Source organism: Tachypleus tridentatus, chromosome 12 (genome assembly GCF_004210375.1).
Source record: "Tachypleus tridentatus isolate NWPU-2018 chromosome 12, ASM421037v1, whole genome shotgun sequence".
Lineage (NCBI taxonomy): Eukaryota > Metazoa > Arthropoda > Merostomata > Xiphosura > Limulidae > Tachypleus > Tachypleus tridentatus.
The window spans coordinates 118,729,723-118,749,387 of NC_134836.1; the positions used below are offsets into that span (position 1 = coordinate 118,729,723).

Sequence of the window (19,665 nt, forward strand, 5' to 3'; positions counted from 1 at the left end):
CACACATACACAGTTCAGTAACTTATATTGTATCTAGAGAAGGAACACACACATACACAGTTCAGTAACTTATATTGTATTTAGAGAAGGAACACACACGTACACAGTTCAGTAACTTGTATTGTATCTAGAGAAGGAATACACACATACACAGTTCAGTAACTTATATTGTATCTAGAGAAGGAACACACACATACACAGTTCAGTAACTTATATTGTATCTAGAGAAGAAACACACACATACACAGTTCAGTAACTTATATTGTATCTAGAGAAGGAACACACACATACACATTTCAATAACTTATATTGTATCTAGAGAAGGAACACACACATACACAGTTCAGTAACTTATATTGTATCTAGAGAAGGAACACACACATACACAGTTCAGTAACTTATATTGTATCTAGAGAAGGAACACACACATACATAGTTCAGTAACTTATATTGTATCTAGAGAAGGAACACACACATACACAGTTCAGTAACTTCTATTGTATCTAGAGATGAAACACACACATACACAGTTCAGTAACTTCTATTGTATCTAGTGAAGGAACACGCATACACAGTTCAGTAACTTATATTGTATGTAGAGAAGGAACACACACATACACAGTTCAGTAACTTCTATTGTATCTAGAGAAGGAACACACACATATACAGTTCAGTAACTTATATTGTATCTAGAGAAGGAACACACACACATACACAGTTCAGTAACTTATATTGTATCTAGAGAAGGAATACACACATACACAGTTCAGTAACTTATATTGTATCTAGAGAAGGAATACACACATACACAGTTCAGTAACTTATATTGTATCTAGAGAAGGAATACACACATACACAGTTCAGTAACTTATATTGTATCTAGAGAAGGAATACACACATACACAGTTCAGTAACTTATATTGTATCTAGAGAAGAAACACACACATACACAGTTCAGTAACTTATATTGTATCTAGAGAAGGAACACACACATACACAGTTCAGTAACTTATATTGTATCTAGAGAAGGAACACACACATACACAGTTCAGTAACTTATATTGTATCTAGAGAAGGAACACACACATACACAGTTCAGTAACTTATATTGTATCTAGAGAAGGAACACACACATACACAGTTCAGTAACTTATATTGTATCTAGAGAAGGAACACACACATACACAGTTCAGTAACTTATATTGTATCTAGAGAAGGAACACACACATACACAGTTCAGTAACTTATATTGTATCTAGAGAAGGAACACACACATACACAGTTCAGTAACTTATATTGTATCTAGAGAAGGAATACACACATACACAGTTCAGTAACTTATATTGTATCTAGAGAAGGAATACACACATACACAGTTCAGTAACTTATATTGTATCTAGAGAAGGAATACACACATACACAGTTCAGTAACTTATATTGTATCTAGAGAAGAAACACACACATACACAGTTCAGTAACTTATATTGTATCTAGAGAAGGAACACACACATACACAGTTCAGTAACTTATATTGTATCTAGAGAAGGAACACACACATACACAGTTCAGTAACTTATATTGTATCTAGAGAAGGAACACACACATACACAGTTCAGTAACTTATATTGTATCTAGAGAAGGAATACACACATACACAGTTCAGTAACTTATATTGTATCTAGAGAAGGAATACACACATACACAGTTCAGTAACTTATATTGTATCTAGAGAAGGAATACACACATACACAGTTCAGTAACTTATATTGTATCTAGAGAAGGAATACACACATACACAGTTCAGTAACTTATATTGTATCTAGACAAGAAACACACACATACACAGTTCAGTAACTTATATTGTATCTAGAGAAGGAACACACACATACACAGTTCAGTAACTTATATTTTATCTAGAGAAGAAACACACACATACACAGTTCAGTAACTTATATTGTATCTAGAGAAGAAACACACACATACACAGTTCAGTAACTTATATTGTATCTAGAAAGAAGACACACACACACACAATTCAATAACTTATATTGTAGCTGGAGAGAAAACACAAACACACACAATTCAATAACTTATATTGTAGCTGGAGAGAAAACACAAACACACACAATTCATTAACTTATATTGTAGCTGGAGAGAAAACACAAACACACACAATTCATTAACTTATATTGTAGCTAAAGAGAAAACACAAATACACACAATTCAGTTACTTATGTTGTATCTAGAGAAGGAACACACAATTAAGTGATTTATATAGGAGGAACACAAATACACAATTCCATAATTTATATTGTATCTAGAGAAGGAACACACACATACACATTTCAATAACTTATATTGTATCTTGAGAAGGAACACACACATACACAGTTCAGTAACTTATATTGTATCTAGAGAAGGAACACACACATACACAGTTCAGTAACTTATATTGTATCTAGAGAAGGAACACACACATACACAGTTCAGTAACTTATATTGTATCTAGAGAAGGAACACACACATACACAGTTCAGTAACTTATATTGTATCTAGAGAAGGAACACACACAGACACAGTTCAGTAACTTGTATTGTATCTAGAGAAGGAACACACACATACACAGTTCAGTAACTTATAATGTATCTAGAGAAGGAACACACACGTACACAGTTCAGTAACTTGTATTGTATCTAGAGAAGGAACACACACACATACACAGTTCAGTAATTTATATTGTATCTAGTGAAGGAACACACACATACACAGCTCAGTAACTTATATTGTATCTAGAGAAGGAACACACACACATACACAGTTCAGTAATTTATATTGTATCTAGAGAAGGAACACACACGTACACAGTTCAGTAACTTGTATTGTATCTAGAGAAGGAACACACACACATACACAGTTCAGTAATTTATATTGTATCTAGTGAAGGAACACACACATACACAGTTCAGTAACTTATATTGTATCTAGAGAAGGAACACACACATACACAGTTCAGTAACTTATATTGTATCTAGAGAAGGAACACACACATACACAGTTCAGTAACTTATATTGTATCTAGAGAAGGAACACACACATACACAGTTCAGTAACGTATAATGTATCTAGAGAAGAAACACACACATACACAGTTCAGTAACTTATATTGTATCTAGAGAAGGAACACACACATACACAGTTCAGTAACTTATATTGTATCTAGTGAAGGAACACACACATACACAGCTCAGTAACTTATATTGTATCTAGAGAAGAAACACACACATACACAGTTCAGTAACTTATATTGTATCTAGAGAAGGAACACACACATACACAGTTCAGTAACTTATATTGTATCTAGAGAAGAAACACACACATACACAGTTCAGTAACTTATATTGTATCTAGAAAGAAGACACACACACACACAATTCAATAACTTATATTGTAGCTGGAGAGAAAACACAAACACACACAATTCAATAACTTATATTGTAGCTGGAGAGAAAACACAAACACACACAATTCATTAACTTATATTGTAGCTGGAGAGAAAACACAAATACACACAATTCAGTTACTTATGTTGTATCTAGAGAAGGAACACACAATTAAGTGATTTATATAGGAGGAACACAAATACACAATTCCATAATTTATATTGTATCTAGAGAAGGAACACACACATACACAGTTCAGTAACTTATATTGTATCTAGAGAAGGAACACACACATACACAGTTCAGTAACTTATATTGTATCTAGAGAAAGAACACACACATACACAGTTCAGTAACTTATATTGTATCTAGAGAAGAAACACACACATACACCGTTCAGTAACTTATATTGTATCTAGAGAAGGAACACACACATACACAGTTCAGTAACTTATATTGTATCTAGAGAAGGAACACACACATACACAGTTCAGTAATTTATATTGTATCTAGTGAAGGAACACACACATACACAGTTCAGTAACTTATATTGTATCTAGAGAAGAAACACACACATACACAGTTCAGTAACTTATATTGTATCTAGAGAAGAAACACACACATACACAGTTCAGTAACTTATATTGTATCTAGAGAAGGAACACACACATACACAGTTCAGTAACTTATATTGTATCTAGAGAAGAAACACACACATACACAGTTCAGTAACTTATATTGTATCTAGAGAAGAAACACACACATACACAGTTCAGTAACTTATATTGTATCTAGAAAGAAGACACACACACACACAATTCAATAACTTATATTGTAGCTGGAGAGAAAACACAAACACACACAATTCAATAACTTATATTGTAGCTGGAGAGAAAACACAAACACACACAATTCAGTAACTTATATTGTAGCTGGAGAGAAAACACAAATACACACAATTCAGTTACTTATGTTGTATCTAGAGAAGGAACACACAATTAAGTGATTTATATTGGAGGAACACAAATACACAATTCCATAATTTATATTGTATCTAGAGAAGGAACACACACATAATATTCAGTATATTATTTTGTATATCTCGAATGAACACACACATAATATTCAGTATATTATTTTGTATATCTCGAATGAACACACACATAATATTCATTGATTTATATTATAATCATTTGTATAGAAGGGACATACACACAGTGTAATTTATCGAAAGTTTCTTTAAAGGAAGTCACGTTATTCCTGAGTAATATGAACACTAAATGTTAACCTTACCTGGTTCAAGAGTAGGTCAATAGGTTTCTCACAACACGTTGTGTTTTGTGAGTGATAAGTCATGTGAACTATGACCATTCTGTAAAAAGAAAAACAAATAAGACATATAAACCAAGGTTATGTTGTTTAAAATTCATCAAACTCTGAGTGACTGCCCAACAACGCACAAGAAATAAAGTTAGTAGTGAATGACTCTGTATTTAAGTAAAAATCAACGACTTCTCGATTACAGCCTTTAAAACTGGTTCTTTTTTCCTCAGACACTGGTCTTTTAAGGGTTATGTTTTCAACCAGTTATATTCTCGTGCCCGGACGATCAAATACACATTACACCTTGGCTAAATTTCTGGGACGTTACGAACACAACAGTATCTATTTATATTACCACATATCTGTAAGTAATGGATTGATTTTCACTGCATTGTAGACTCTAAATGACGTAGAACACGAGACTCTAGTGACGTATGTCACTGGACTATAGTGATCTCGAATATTGGATACTAATGTTAGATATTAATATTGGATACTTATGTTGGATACTTACATTGAATACGAATGTTGGATGTTAATATTGGATACTGATGTTGGATACTTACATTGAATAAGAATGTTGGATGTTAATATTGGATACTGGTATTGGATACTAACATTAAATACTAATGTTGGATACCGATATTGGATACTGGTATTGGATACTAACATTAAATACTAATGTTGGATACTGATATTGGATACTAACATTGGATACTAACGTTAAATACCAATATTGGATACTAATGTTGTATAGGAAGTTACTGAAGAGTAATGAATTTCATACTCAACTTTAATGCTATCAAACACTGAACACTAGTGATGTTGAACTGAACACTATTGGATTTTGAATTTTGGACAACAGTGATGTAGTGTACAAGACAGAGGTAACTGCCCGGAAGCTGACCACATGTTTGAAAGGGGTTGTGTAACTGAGTGTCGGAATGTAGAGGGCGATGTTAGATGTTTGAATATATAATTTTATTTTATTATATTTAATATAGGTATAAAGGCGTTCCTTTATATTGGTTTATTTTGGGCTTGAGTTGTTGTATAAGTAAGGCTTCTTTAATTTTGCGTTTGTTTATGTTTGTTTCTTTATTTAGTATTTGGGTGTTTTCTATTGTTATGTTGTGTTTATTTGATTTGCAGTGTTCGAAAAGGTGTGAAGGTGACCTTTTATGTTCTTTGAATCTGGTTTCCATTTTTCTACTTGTTTCTCCAATATAGAAGGCGTGGCAGTTATCACATTGTATTTTATAAATAATGTTGGCGTGGTGTTTGTCAGTGTAGTTTTTACATAGTATAAACCTCAGTTTTGTGCCTGGTTTTTGAATAAATTTGGTATTAACTGGAATGTCATATTTTGTTACTAATTTTTGCCAAATGTTGGTTATTTTTCTGCTGATGTCGGGAATATATGGTATGCAGCAGTATATGGTTTCGTGATTTTTTTGATTCGTGAGATGTATTTGCTTTTGTTGGTTGATTTTGCTTTCTGTCCAGGTGTGTGCGTATAATGTTTTCTATGCTTTGTGGAGGACACTTATTGATGTTAATGAAGTATTGTTTTATTTTGTCTAATTCATCGTTAATTTTATCTCGTAAACATAGTTTTATATCTGTGTTTATTTGGTTTCTTAGTATGTTGAGTTTTTGTTTTGTTTCATGTGCTGAGTCCAAAGGAATGTATAGTCCAGTATGGGTGATTTTTCGGTGGATTTCTGTTTTAAATTGTGTATTGGCTGCTAATGTCATAAGCATTAGACTGTGATATCTTGGTACACTGATGTACTGCTGACATAAAATTCTGGACACAAGTGAAGTAGAACATTGTATTGTTATTGATCAGAGACCGGGATTCTCAGCTAACATGCAAACAACACATCAAGCATACTTACCTTCAGACCATTGAGATGGCTTATTCTGGTGGCGCTGTGCTTTCTTGGAATTAAAATATAACTTTTGGATACTTGGAGTGCAGATGCTGTAAGTTCTTGAAAGCTTGGATTAAACAGCGTCTCCGCACATCTTAAACAAGTTGTCTATCCATATTTTCTGTAATTTTGTTATACATTTGTTTCTTGCAAAGAACAAGAAATTCACTTTTTTAAAACAATTAATATCGTTCATAAAACCATTAATAACTTATCTCGTAATTTTTCATCTTAAAGACCTTTATAACAAATACACGGTTAATTTCAAGTACTTTAAAAGTCACCTTTATTTTTAAAGTAAACATATTTAAGCAAAATCTATAATTCTCATGCGTTACTCATGTTTTATATGTTTTATCTTTCACTACGACGCAAAGTGGTCAAGAAAAATCCTTTACCTTCAAGTTTTCCCAGCGTATTGTTAACCCTGGTCAACAGCACAATATCTCACTAACAGTGATCCAAAGGACTGGGTCCAAGCTATGTAAGTCTACGTTATATAATAAATGCCAAACACGTGACTCAAGTCCTGTTTTTCTCGTTCATACATTTTAATTACGTCAAAGCGAGAATGACGTAGAACACAAAGTAACTCAACGGCATCTTGAAGTCTTTAGAATAAAGGAAGACTCACCTATCCACCATGTAATGACATCTTTGGTTGTGATGGTGTACTGAGTGGTGTCACGATCTGTTGAAAATAAAAGTGTGGCGGTGTATAGAATGATATCATAATGTCCTCACACCAAAAATGTGATGGTGTAATGAGCGGTGTCATGATATACTGAAACCAAGATTTTAATAGTCTATTAAGTGTTGTCATGATGTCTTGAAGCCAAGGTTGTGGTGGTGTATTGAATGTTGTCATGATGTCTTCAATACAAAAGACAAACAAGTAACTGAAGTCCCTCAGTGGGACTGTAATACACTTATGAACTTACACCGGTAAAATTCAGGTTTCCATTCCCCCTGGTTTGCACTGCAGACAGCCCAAAGCGGCTTTACTCCGAAACGAACACGATGACCAACTTGGTATTGCAGTGATCACATGGTTACGTTCAGTTTCTTAGGTCTAGTTTTAGAACCAGGGCTAGTTTTATGACAGAGACAAGAGTAGAGAAAAACGTACGTAACTAGGAGAATTTGAACAAAACTACCTGTTTGACATTCGTCACGTTTTTTCAACCAATACGATGGCGTGTAAATTCATGTGATGCAGTGGGTCACAGCCAGAACACAAAAGCAATCATCATTAATTGTGATTTGTTTTGTCCTTTCACAACAACAGGGACCCAGCATGGTCAGATGGTTATGACGCTCGATTCGCAATCTGATGGTCGCGGGTTCGAACCTCGTTACGCCAAACTTGCTCGTCCTTTCAGCCGTTGGGGCGTTATAATTTTACTGTCAATCCTACAATTCGTTGGTAAGAATTGGCGGTGGGTGGTGATGACTAGCCGCCTTTCCTTTTGGTCTTCCGCTGCTGAATTAGGGACGGCTAGCGTAGATAGCCCTCGTGTAGCTTTGTGCGAAATAAAAAAAAACAAAGAGACCATGGGGTTTCTTACATTGCATGAAAGTGAGGCCTGGCATGGCCAGGTGGGTTGAAGCGTTCGACTAGTAATCTGAAGGTCGCGGGTTCGAATCCCCGTCACACCAAACATGCTCGTCCTTTCAGCCGTGAGGGCGTTATAATGATACGTTCAATCCCATTATTCGTTGGTAAAAGAGTAGCCCAAGAGTTGGCGGAGAGTGATGATAACTAGTTATCTTTTCTCTGGTCTTACACCTCTAAATTAGGGACGGCTAGTGCAGATAGCCCTCGTGTAGCTTTGCACTAAATTCAAAACAAATTTACGACGACATCAGATTATCTCATTCAGGAATATTTTCTTATTATTTTCTTCATTTAAATTGTAAATTTTAAATAGCTTTGATATAAAAACAAAGACACTCTGGGCTATCAGTTGTCTCCCTTGTGAGTAGTGGACGCACGGATTGTAGGGTTAGAAGACTTACCGTTGTGCCACCCGAAAGGCTTAGGTGGAAAAATAAAAATTAATCTACCAGTTGAATGGTAATAAACAGACAGTTGTGAAGGTGTAAACATACTGTATTTAAGTAACTAAGGTAATCTGTGTTATTAACGGTGGGTTTCACCAAACCCTTCAAATAATGGTTAATGGTAATTTACGGGCCAATCTGCTATGTTTCTAAACAAGATAAGCGTGGGTTGGTACTGTCATAGAGTTTTATTGTTTGTCTGGGCTAGTCGTCCCTAATTTATCATGCAGATTGACTAAATGGATAGAAGCTAGTCGACACTACCCACTCCCAACTCTTTAGCGACGAATATTGGAATTGTCCAAACATTACAATGCTCCAACGGCTGAAAGGGCGAGTATATTCGCAACCACATATTGTTAAACTTCATATGGAAGATCTTAGTATTTCGGAACTGGTTTCGAATCCCATAGGGTGGTGTAAAATATCCTTCGTACGTTAATATGTGAACGGGGAATAAAAGTAAATCCTTTAACCATTATGAGAGATGGTAAGGGGCTATTGACAAATTGTCCTCTGGTAAGAAGTACAAAATTAAGGATTGCAGCAGATACCCTTCTCAAGATATCCACATGTGCTCCCAAAGATTAATATAATTGTTATAAGTGTCATCTAAGGTTCAAAGAACGAAGACAATCAAATTACAAACTCTAGCTGCAAATACTCCCAACGTTTAATATAACTATTATAGGTGTCATCTAAGGTTCGAAGAAGGTACACGATCGAATTACAAACTCTAGCTGTAAATACCCCCAACGTTTAATATAACTATTATAGGTGTCATCGAATTACAAATTCTAGTTGTAGATACTCGTAAAGTTTAATATAAAAATTAAAAGGGCTATCTGACAGGGGTTATTGAGGGGTGTATTGCGGAAGGTTACCACTTTTGATCTAAGGAATTCGAACGTTGTAAATCTAGGTTAGAAGGCGGTGGTTTGTGGTTTTCGTATAGCAAAGCCACAAAGGGCTATCTGCTCAGCCCACCGAGGGGAATCGAACCCCTGATTTTAGTGTTGTAAATCCGGAAACATACCGCTGTACTAGCGATGGGGAGGTTAGAGGAACAATATACCTTGAAACTGAGTTTCAAGACAATCAAACAGCAATATAACTTTTAGAATCTAGAAAATTAAAACATGATTTCATCTATTCTATTTGTAGAAACAATAATTCCCGAAGTGTTGTTGGTTAAAACTCATAAAGTAACTAGATTAATATGTAGAATTACACACGGACTTTTCTCTACGTTAAAACACTTTTGTTTGCGAGGTTTCAGTTCTCTTACCGAAGTCTTCAACGAACAACAATGAACTGTTGCCCGACGAAGAAAAGGACCAAAAGTTCGTTAATAAAAGTCCGTGTGTAATTCTACCTACCATGGAGGGCCCGGCATGGCCAAGTGGTTAAGGTGCTCGAATCGTAATCTGAGGGTCGAGGATTCGAATTCCCGTCACACCAAACGTTCTCGTCCTTTCAGCCGTGGGGACGTTATATTGTCACTGTTAATCCCACTATTCGTTGGTAAAATAGTTGGCGGTGGATGGTGATGACTAGCCTTACACTGCTAAATTAGGGACTGCTAGCGCAGATAGCTCTCATGTAGCTTTGTGCGAAATCCAAACAAAACAAACAGACCACGGGATTTCTTACGTTGTATGAAAGCCCATCATGGCCAGGTGGGTTAAGGCACTCGACTGGTAATTTGAGGGTCGTGAGGTCGAATCCCCGTTGCACCAAACATATTTGCCCTTTCAGCCGTGGGGTCGTTGTAACGTGATGGTTAATCCCACTATTTGTTGGTAAAAGAGAAGCCCGAGAGTTGGCGGTGGGTGGTGATTACTGACTGCCTTCCTTCTAGTCTGACACTACTAAATTAGTGACGGCTAGTGCAGGTAGCCCTCGTGTTGCTTTGCGCGAATTTCAAAGCCAAACAATACCTTGCATTGTTATTAAAATAAAGTTTTAATATCCATACCACCCGTCTTGAGATACATTTATAATTCGGGTTTAATTGCTCTGTTCTAGCACAATGAAAAGTGTCGAGACTGGTTTATCACCTTGAAGAATTAGAAAGTAGTCGTGTGAATCCGTCAGTAAAATGTTATCCTCGTACGGGTGGGCCTGCACGTTTGATATTCACGATATAACGTGATGTAATCGTTTCCACAGAACTAAAATGTTCGTTTTGAGGGTTAACACCAACGGTAACAATTTTCATCCTTCTGATCAAAAATAGTTTAATACTTACAAAGTATCCTCGTGTGAAAAAAAAAACAAAAAAACTGCTTACGGAGCCGGGGCTGGCTGGGGAGACGGACCCCATGAAACACCGCTCGCCGAACCAAAACTAATTTCACTAATAATTTTCATTTTATATCGCCTCTCCCTATTAAGAAATGCTGGAGGAAAAATTGGTGAATTACATAAACATTCCACTTCCCCCCCCCCATCCCGCTAGCTTCTTAAAATGTGAAATATCAAGGAAAATCTGCAAAGATAATAAGCAGATATTCATAACGTTCAAGATAAATACGTGTACATACTTTTGTACGCAACAATCAACAGATGACGCTACAAAATTATTAAACTGATACAGACGTTTAAAGAAGGGATCTTTTAAAAACGACTTCCGTTCATAGTTAGTATTTTATTTTAATACTTTTATCAGCCGTTTACAATTTAACTCAATAACTTCACGCGTATTTTCCAAATATTTTCAAAACAACAACTAATGCAATCCGAAAACTTAAAACGATTAGAAGGTTGCTGAAAGTTAAAACCATCAATATTCTAATGACTTTCTAAAAAGGCTTAACTTGAAACTAGTGCCTTGTATTGTTCAATAACGTTACATAGTCTAGTATCATTCAGGCTTAGCATAGCTTAAAAATGTTTCTGTATGTACTGATGTAACAGCCAATAGTTTTTTCTTGGTGTAAACGTGTAATGGAGAACATTCGTTTGTGAGTGTTAATAGTTATTGTATATGAAAGGTAAAAATTGTTTCATATCTTGATGTGACAACTGGCACATCTGAAAGTTTAAAATTGTTCTTTCAAAGTGTAACAGTTACTGTATGAATTCGCAAACCTCACGAGTTTGGTTGGGCGTTGTATGAATTATACCTGAGGTGAATTATTGACCCAGATCGCTCGAGAATTTACCAAACTTTTCGGTTTAAAGTTCGAATTCATCTACCCAAAAATGCGGATATCGACAACCATCAACACTGTAAGAAACTTTAAGATTTAGTTGTGAGGTTATGTTGTCTGAAACCAGGATCACGTAATTATATAACTATCAAAAATAAAAAGATGACTCTTATATAACAGATAATGAGTTTTCTTTTCACTCATCCGGCAATAAACATGTGACCGTTAAGATAACAAAGAATATTAGTATTATATAACCTAGAACCCACGTCACGTAATACATTGTTTGTTTCAAATAACTTATCACGTAATCAGAAACAAGTTAGATAATTATTACTTCATTTTTCTAGACCTCACGCTGGTCAGTGAATGTAGAAAATTTTGCGATTCTATTGGTAATTAACGTCGTGTAAAATGGAAATCGGATAATTACAATTTTAATAACAATTACTATGAAACGTCTAAACACAAGTTGAATAATTTAAAACAAGAATCAGTTGATCAAATGTACTGTAGAGATATATTTAACAGTTTTAAAAGTCTGTTCTTTATGTAAATGATTCAGTTTTATTTTACGAACATGTGCAATAGAATCTCCATACAAATTTGAAGGTGACAGTGCAAGTATTGTATTTTATCATGTTCTTACAAACACTTCCATTGTATAGGTACAAAAACAATCGACAGCGTGGTACTAATTTAGTTCTATATTTAATAAGCCGCTAAGGGATTGAGAGATAACTATGGGCGGGGAGGGAGCTCAGAAAGTGTAGTTTATCTTCTTATCCACACCCGAAATTAAAGTTTGGTAGAACTGGGAATGACTGGTTTGTTTAAATGATTAGTTTGTTTCGAATTTCGCGCAAAGCTACACGAGAGCTATCTGCGTTAGCCGTCCCTAATATCGCAGTGTAAGACTAGAGGGAAGGCAGCTAGTCATCACCACCCACCGCCAACTCTTTGTACCCTTTTTTTTACCAACGAATAGTGGGACTGACCTTCACATAATAACGCCCCCACGGATGAAAGAGTGGGCATGCATGATGTAACGGGGATTCGAACCCTCGACCCTCAGATTGCGAGTCGAGTGCCGTAACCACCTGGCTATGCCGGGCCGTACTTGGAAGGAAGAGATAAATATTGGCTGGGTGGAAAGTGCAGTGCATACCTCTTGACCTTGAGAATGTTTTAACTCATGTTTTTATTAGTTACTTCTCACAAGAATGGGTTCAATACTAATTATATAAATATTCTACATGCCAGGAAAAGAAGTTGCGAGCGAAAGAACCATAGGAGAAGGAGAACTGATCTTCAACCACGTATGACGCAAACAGTGAGTTGGGAGCACGAAGGGTGGTACCTGCGTGTGATTGAGCGCATGGTAGGTGACGTCAGTTGCTGAGTGGAGAAAGGTAATCTTTGATTGGATGCAGTGACCAAGGTGATACACCAGTGGCGTGTGATTAACTATATTAAAAATAATGATTGATAATCAGGCATTTTAGGACGATACATAAATGGATCGCTTTTACTGACTGCTACTTCTGCAAAGTTTCTAGGTTTAACTTATGATACAAAATTAACGTGGATGCAGCATACTAACAATATCCTGATACGAATTTGGAAAAGAGTAAATTATGCAAGAAGTCTTTCAGATAAAAATCAAGGTACATCACCTGATAATATAATAAAAATCAACAAAACATACATCAGACCCATAATTGACGACGCATCTCCTGCCTGGATAAACATAGCACCCAAACAATTACAGAAACTACCAAGAATACAAAATTCAGTTTTAACTTCAGCTTATAAAGTACAACGTGGCACTTCATCCACATTCATGTACAAGTATGCGAACATAGATACAATATCTGTAAGACTCTTGTATAATGCATTAAATTATTTTAATAAGGATTAGCATAAAAAATGACTGAATGAGTGATCTCGACAGATACTACGTACATGATGAACATAGTCCTAAGTACCTCTCTCCTATAAATATATATTTAAGAAATATGAAACAAGCTGGCCGCCATGCACTAGACACTTAAAACTGGTTTTATTTTTATCATTATTATTATTATCAGTAGTAGTAGTATTACATATATATGAAAAGAAAGAAATGAAAAAAACAAAAAATATAAAAGAAAATAATAATAATAAAAAATAAAAAACTTTTTCACGACTATACATGGACACTGCCCTGAAACGGACCTGAGTACGGTGTCATACTCTGGCCCAAAGTTATACCAATTACCACACCATAACTATAAACGTCATCAAAGTACGAGATGGAGGAAGAGGTCTAATGCACCTGACCCTCCATAGTATTCCACATAATTACCCAAATACCAACACAGAGAAATTTCGTAAGCATTTTTAGGGTTAACTACGAACTCGAGTACCAGATGTTAGGCCTTCCATCCGCGATAAATTTACATCCCATTGTTCAAGCTTTTAAAAAGCAAATTCAATCTTGTCATCTGTGTTCGGGATATAATTTGTTAAAACGGATTTATGAGAATAGCATCTCTCTACCGACTTATTCCCAGGTGGCGCAAACATTCAGCACTGTTCCCGCCATATCCTGTTCTACTGAAAGATGATTTTCTGCTTTACGTTCGATCAAAACTTAGTTACGTTTTACCATTGGACAAGAAAGACCGTCTCATGTCGCCATTTTGAATATTGAACGCGAAATTACAAATATTGTGATGGAGAACAAAACGGAAGAGATGGACGATGCTTTTGCTCATCAGGAGAATCGTGAAAACTTATTTATTATTTGAATTTTATTTGGTCTTATGTTTATTAAGAATCAAAAACCGCAAACATAATTGTTTTCATTGCAACTAGTATTTTTACTTTTCTAACGCATAACATAAAACAATTTTTTTATTGTATTTGCTACAATCAAATAAATAGTTTGTGTAAGTTGTAATGCAATTTATTGTTTTTAGTCTTAATGGGATATCTGTCCTGCGGGCTTGATTTTCAACTAACTTTCGGTATTATAGTGATTTTTTTTCTGTGTAAGTAATCAAGTGAGAAAACAAATATGTACAGTAGAGCGACCTTAAAACATTTCAATTGTTGTGACAGTGACCACGTGACGACCACCTAAGAATAAAGCAGTGACAAAGTTTGACTGAAATTTTACTGATCAGCGTTTTGCATTTTTATTCCTATTTAAAGGCTTTCAATGACATAGAAAAATAGTTACAAAGCTTTATTTGTAGAATACGATTTAATGTGAATAATCCATAGAAACTGGTAAGTTTTGCTATTTTGAGTATCAGTCACTGTTTAAAGGATAATATGTGACGACCCCTAAGATAGCTGCAGGTTCTTCTTTCTAACCATTGACGACGTTCTGAGACAATGACGTCATCATCCTTCACTCCCAGCATAAGTGTAAGTAACATCTTTATCATCTTTGACACAAGTTCAATTGTTTCTTTGTTTGTTTATAATTTCGCGCAAAGCTACTCAAGGGCTATCTGCGCTAGCCGTCCCTAATTTAGCAGTGTAAGACTAGAAGAAAGGCAGCTAGTCATCACCACCCACCGCCAACTCTTGGGCTACTCTTTATCAAAGTATAGTGGGATTGACCGTTACATTATAACGCCCCCACGGATGAAAGGGCGAGCATGTTTGGTGCGACGGGGATTCTAACCCGCGATCCTTGAATTAAGAGTCGAATGCCTTAACCCACCTGGCCATGCCGGGCCTGACACAAGTTCAAGACCACGTGTCAGTGGGAAAATATATAAATAATCAGTAAGTTATTTTTGGTTGTAACAAAATGATATAAAGGTGAAAAAGGATGTTTGTATAATTATCATAGTGATTGGTGTTTTCCAACATATTTTGGACAGTTAGTATGTCTGTTATGATATTGATTCTCAGTGTAATAAATCCTGATGGAAATGTTTACGCTAACTTTTGTCCTGTCTTTTATTTAAAAAGTGTCAAAAAATAAACGTAAACTTGCTGTTAGATAAATCAAAACTGGCGTCGTCAATGATTTTAAATATTCGTCTAATATACAGCAGTATTATTTCTAAGCATGAGATAACTAAAATAGTAATAAAATCCCACATATTTAAGTAGACTCAATTTTTTTCATTTAAAACAAATTGTTCTAAGCTAATATAGTCTGATTACTGTATGTTGGGCAGAGTGTGTAATAACTTTACGTTAATCCATCAAATATTAAGAACATACACTTAGTGTTTTGTATGACTATATGATAAAAATAACTTGGTAACGACAATGTTTTATCATTAATAATTACACTTTAGAAACGTAGTTTAATTAAATACAAAAATTGTGTATAAATCACATGCATCATTACACATTTAGAGTTCTGTAAAGTGTACAATCTATTTTAAATATATTGTACAAACATATGCTAACAAGTACATAAAATTAAGCATACAGCCACGCAATCTTCATAGACAAACACTGGCAGTAGAATGGGTGATTCTCAGTGACTTAGTGCTATTATTGCGAATAGGAAACGTCTAGGAGAAACAACAGTTAAGCCACGAAACGGTAGCCCACACAAGATCACAGGAAGGGACCGCCGAGTTCTGAAGCACGTAAAAACTGTCTGTCCACAGTTGCAACACACACTACTGAGTTCCAAACTGCATCTGGAAGCAACGTCAGCACAAGAACTGTTCGTTGGGAGCTTCATGAAATGGATTTCTACGGCAAGCCTCATATAGGCCTAAGATCATCATGCACAATGCCAAGTGTCAGTTGGAGTGGTATAAAGCACACCACCATTGGACTCTGGAGCAGTGGAAACGCGTTTTCTGAAGTAATAAATCACGTTTCACTATATATCAGTCTGACAGACGAATGTGGGTGTTGATGGATACCAGGAGAACGCTGCCTGCCTAAATGCAAAGTGGCAACTGTAAAGTTTTGTGAAGGAGGAATAATGGTCTGGGCCGTTTTTTATGGTTTGGGATAGGCTCTTTAGGTCCAGTGAAGGGAAATCTTAATGCTACAGCACACAATAACATTCTAGAGAATTGTATACTGTAGCATTGCGATTTCCCTTCACTGGAACTAAAGAGCCTATCCCAAACCATAAAAAACAGCCCCAGACCATTATTTCTCCTCCACAAACCAAGGCCCCTTATTTGTTTCAGCATGGCAATGTCCCCGTCCACAAAGCAAGGTTTTCAAAGACATGGTTTGCCATGATTGGTGTGGAGGAACGTGACTGGCCTGCACAGAAAATTGACCTCAACCCCATGAAAAACACCCCCTTCTCGCACAACCTCATTAATGCTCTTGCAGCTGAACAGGAGTGAATCTTCGCAGCCATGTCCCAAAGTCTAGTGAAACGCTTTTTCTTAAACTTACTGACTCTACAATATCTGAAAACAAACCATTCCAAAGCCAATTACCCATTAGGAAATGAAACTATCTTAGCTGAAGACGACTCCTAATTTATTAACTTATTTTGCAAAGCATTTTTCAGTTGACTTTAGAAAACCTTCCCCACAACGTACGTAAGACTAATAGATTTAATAATTATTGGGACAATTTTAATTACATCCTTTAAAAAGAGAAGTTGCTAATTTCCAACCCTGTGGTACCTGCTCAATATTCGGGATCTGACAAAAAAATAGTAGTAAGTGACTCCACATATCACTTTTTAACCTTTTAAAACCCTCGGAAAATACTATCTTATCCAGGAGCCTTATAATGTTTTAAACTTCCTTATATTTTCTCAACCAGCTCAGAATTAATGCTATCATCTCGTTTACATCTATCAGCTATTCAAGACATAGAATACTATCAGGTCATCCCTTAACTAATGCACGATTTTAGATTCAGAAAAAAGGAAAGGATTTCAAACGTTTTTAATGTTATTTAATCAATAATGTTTGTTCCATTATTATTAATTACTTCCAACGATTCACAAACTTCTGAATGACACTTCTATAAAATTATTGGGGCTTGGAGGAAAAGAACGTAGAGAGGGTAGTTTTGACATCTTCATGTGTTCCAAGTCCTTTTCTATGAAGATAGTTTTGTAAACTTTGGAATATGTGATAATCAGATGGGACAAGGTCTGGAGAATAAGGAGGATGTGGAAGTTTTTACACATCTTTACAGATGTGATCCTTGCTGTATGGGGCTGTGCATTATCCTGGTGTAACATAACACCTTTATGATTGATTAAAGCAGCCTCTTTTCTTTTAGTGCAACATTCAAGTGCTCTAATTGTTGACAATAGAATTTTGATGTAATTGTTACATTGAGTAGCAGCAACTCAAAGTGGATCACACCAAACGATTAACAAGACACTCCTAGGGTGGAGTTCCATTTTGGGCTGTGCTTTACCCAGTTTACCTTTATTGGAACATTGTCTGCAGCGCTTAACATTTTTATAATATATTCATTCTTCATCTACAGTCACTAACCTGTCCAAAAAAGGTGAGTTACGTTCACGAGAGTGCAGAGAAGTACAAATGTCCACTCTTTATCTAAAGTTGGCTTCTGTCAAATTATGAAAACCCATTTTCCAAGTTTTGACACTTTTCCAATCTGTTTCACATGACAGTGAACTGTTGAATGGGTTGAATTAAGCTTCTGTGCTAGTTCTTCAACTGTTACAGCACAATCTTCATCAAGTGCAGCCAGTAGCAAGTCATCATTAAACTTAACAGGATGACCTGAACGTGACGCATCACTTAAACTGTTGTTACCTGATCTGAACTTCTGAACCCACTTTTGACATTTTCTTTCATTGAGAGAATCCGCACCATAAACACCTTGAATGTTTCGTGTAGTTTCTGCTGCACTATTGCCTTTTTTAAACTTATAAAGCATTATATACCTAATGTGCTTCTCAGACACATCCATCTTTATAAGGGTTTATTTGATTAATGATCAAGTTAATTAATGAAAAAGTGGAGTTTGGTTAGTTTCTTTTATTTGTCTGAACATTTTTATACACGTCCTACTACATATTTTAGTCATTAAAACCTTCTAGAAAGACAGAAATGATGATGTACTTTCTGTATTAAATATTCGGGCATTACTTATGGATGACCTGGTACATAAATCTTCGTTAGTAAATACCGAAGAGAAAGCAGAATGTAATAAACGAATCATCTCATAATAATTAGGTACTAGCCTTCCTTTTAGCACTGCCCGGCATGGCCAGGTGGGTTAAGGCTCTCGTAATCTGAGGGTAGCGGGTTCGAATTCCGGTCGCACCAAACATGCTCGCCATTTCAGCCGTAAGGGCGTTATAATGTGACGGTCAATCCCACTATTCGTTGGTAAAAGAGTAGCCCAAGAGTTGGCGGTGATGACTAGCTGCCTTCCCTCTAGTCTTACACTGCTAAATTAGGGACGGCTAGCACAGATAGCCCTCGAGTAGCTTTGTGCGAAATTTAAAAAAAACAAACAAGTTTACCTTAATATATTTAAATGAAATTCTTACTGTAAAACTGTACATTTTCATCCAGACTTTTCTCATACAACCTTGTTGATGTCCTAACTTTCCGTTGAACCAACATTCTTGGTTACGTTAATCTTTTGTAATACCAGTCAATTTAAATTGTGATGCTTTTCTTTAATATTATCTTTATGAACGAGCCTGTTTTTTTTGGGTTTTTTTACCTGCAGCTACTTGTTTCTATAAATAAGAAATATGCTTACCTTGAATATTTAAGCATTTCCCACATGTGATACGTTTCCAAATAACTC

The 19,665-nt window shown here is 35.7% G+C and overlaps 1 protein-coding gene across 2 annotated transcripts in view; it reads right to left on the reverse strand.

Moving 5' to 3' along the window:
- Nucleotides 1–7,189, reverse strand: part of LOC143234490 (lysosomal cholesterol signaling protein-like) — a 105,421-nt gene extending 98,232 nt beyond the window's left edge. For both annotated transcript variants that reach the window (XM_076471883.1, XM_076471882.1), the window contains exons 1-2: nucleotides 7,099–7,189; nucleotides 4,734–4,812 (exon numbers count right to left, since the gene is read on the reverse strand). In XM_076471883.1, coding sequence (XP_076327998.1) covers nucleotides 4,734–4,811 — 78 coding nt within the window. In that variant the 5' untranslated portion in view covers nucleotide 4,812; nucleotides 7,099–7,189. The remainder of the gene's footprint in view (nucleotides 1–4,733; nucleotides 4,813–7,098) is intronic.
- Nucleotides 7,190–19,665: the final 12,476 nt, after the last annotated feature.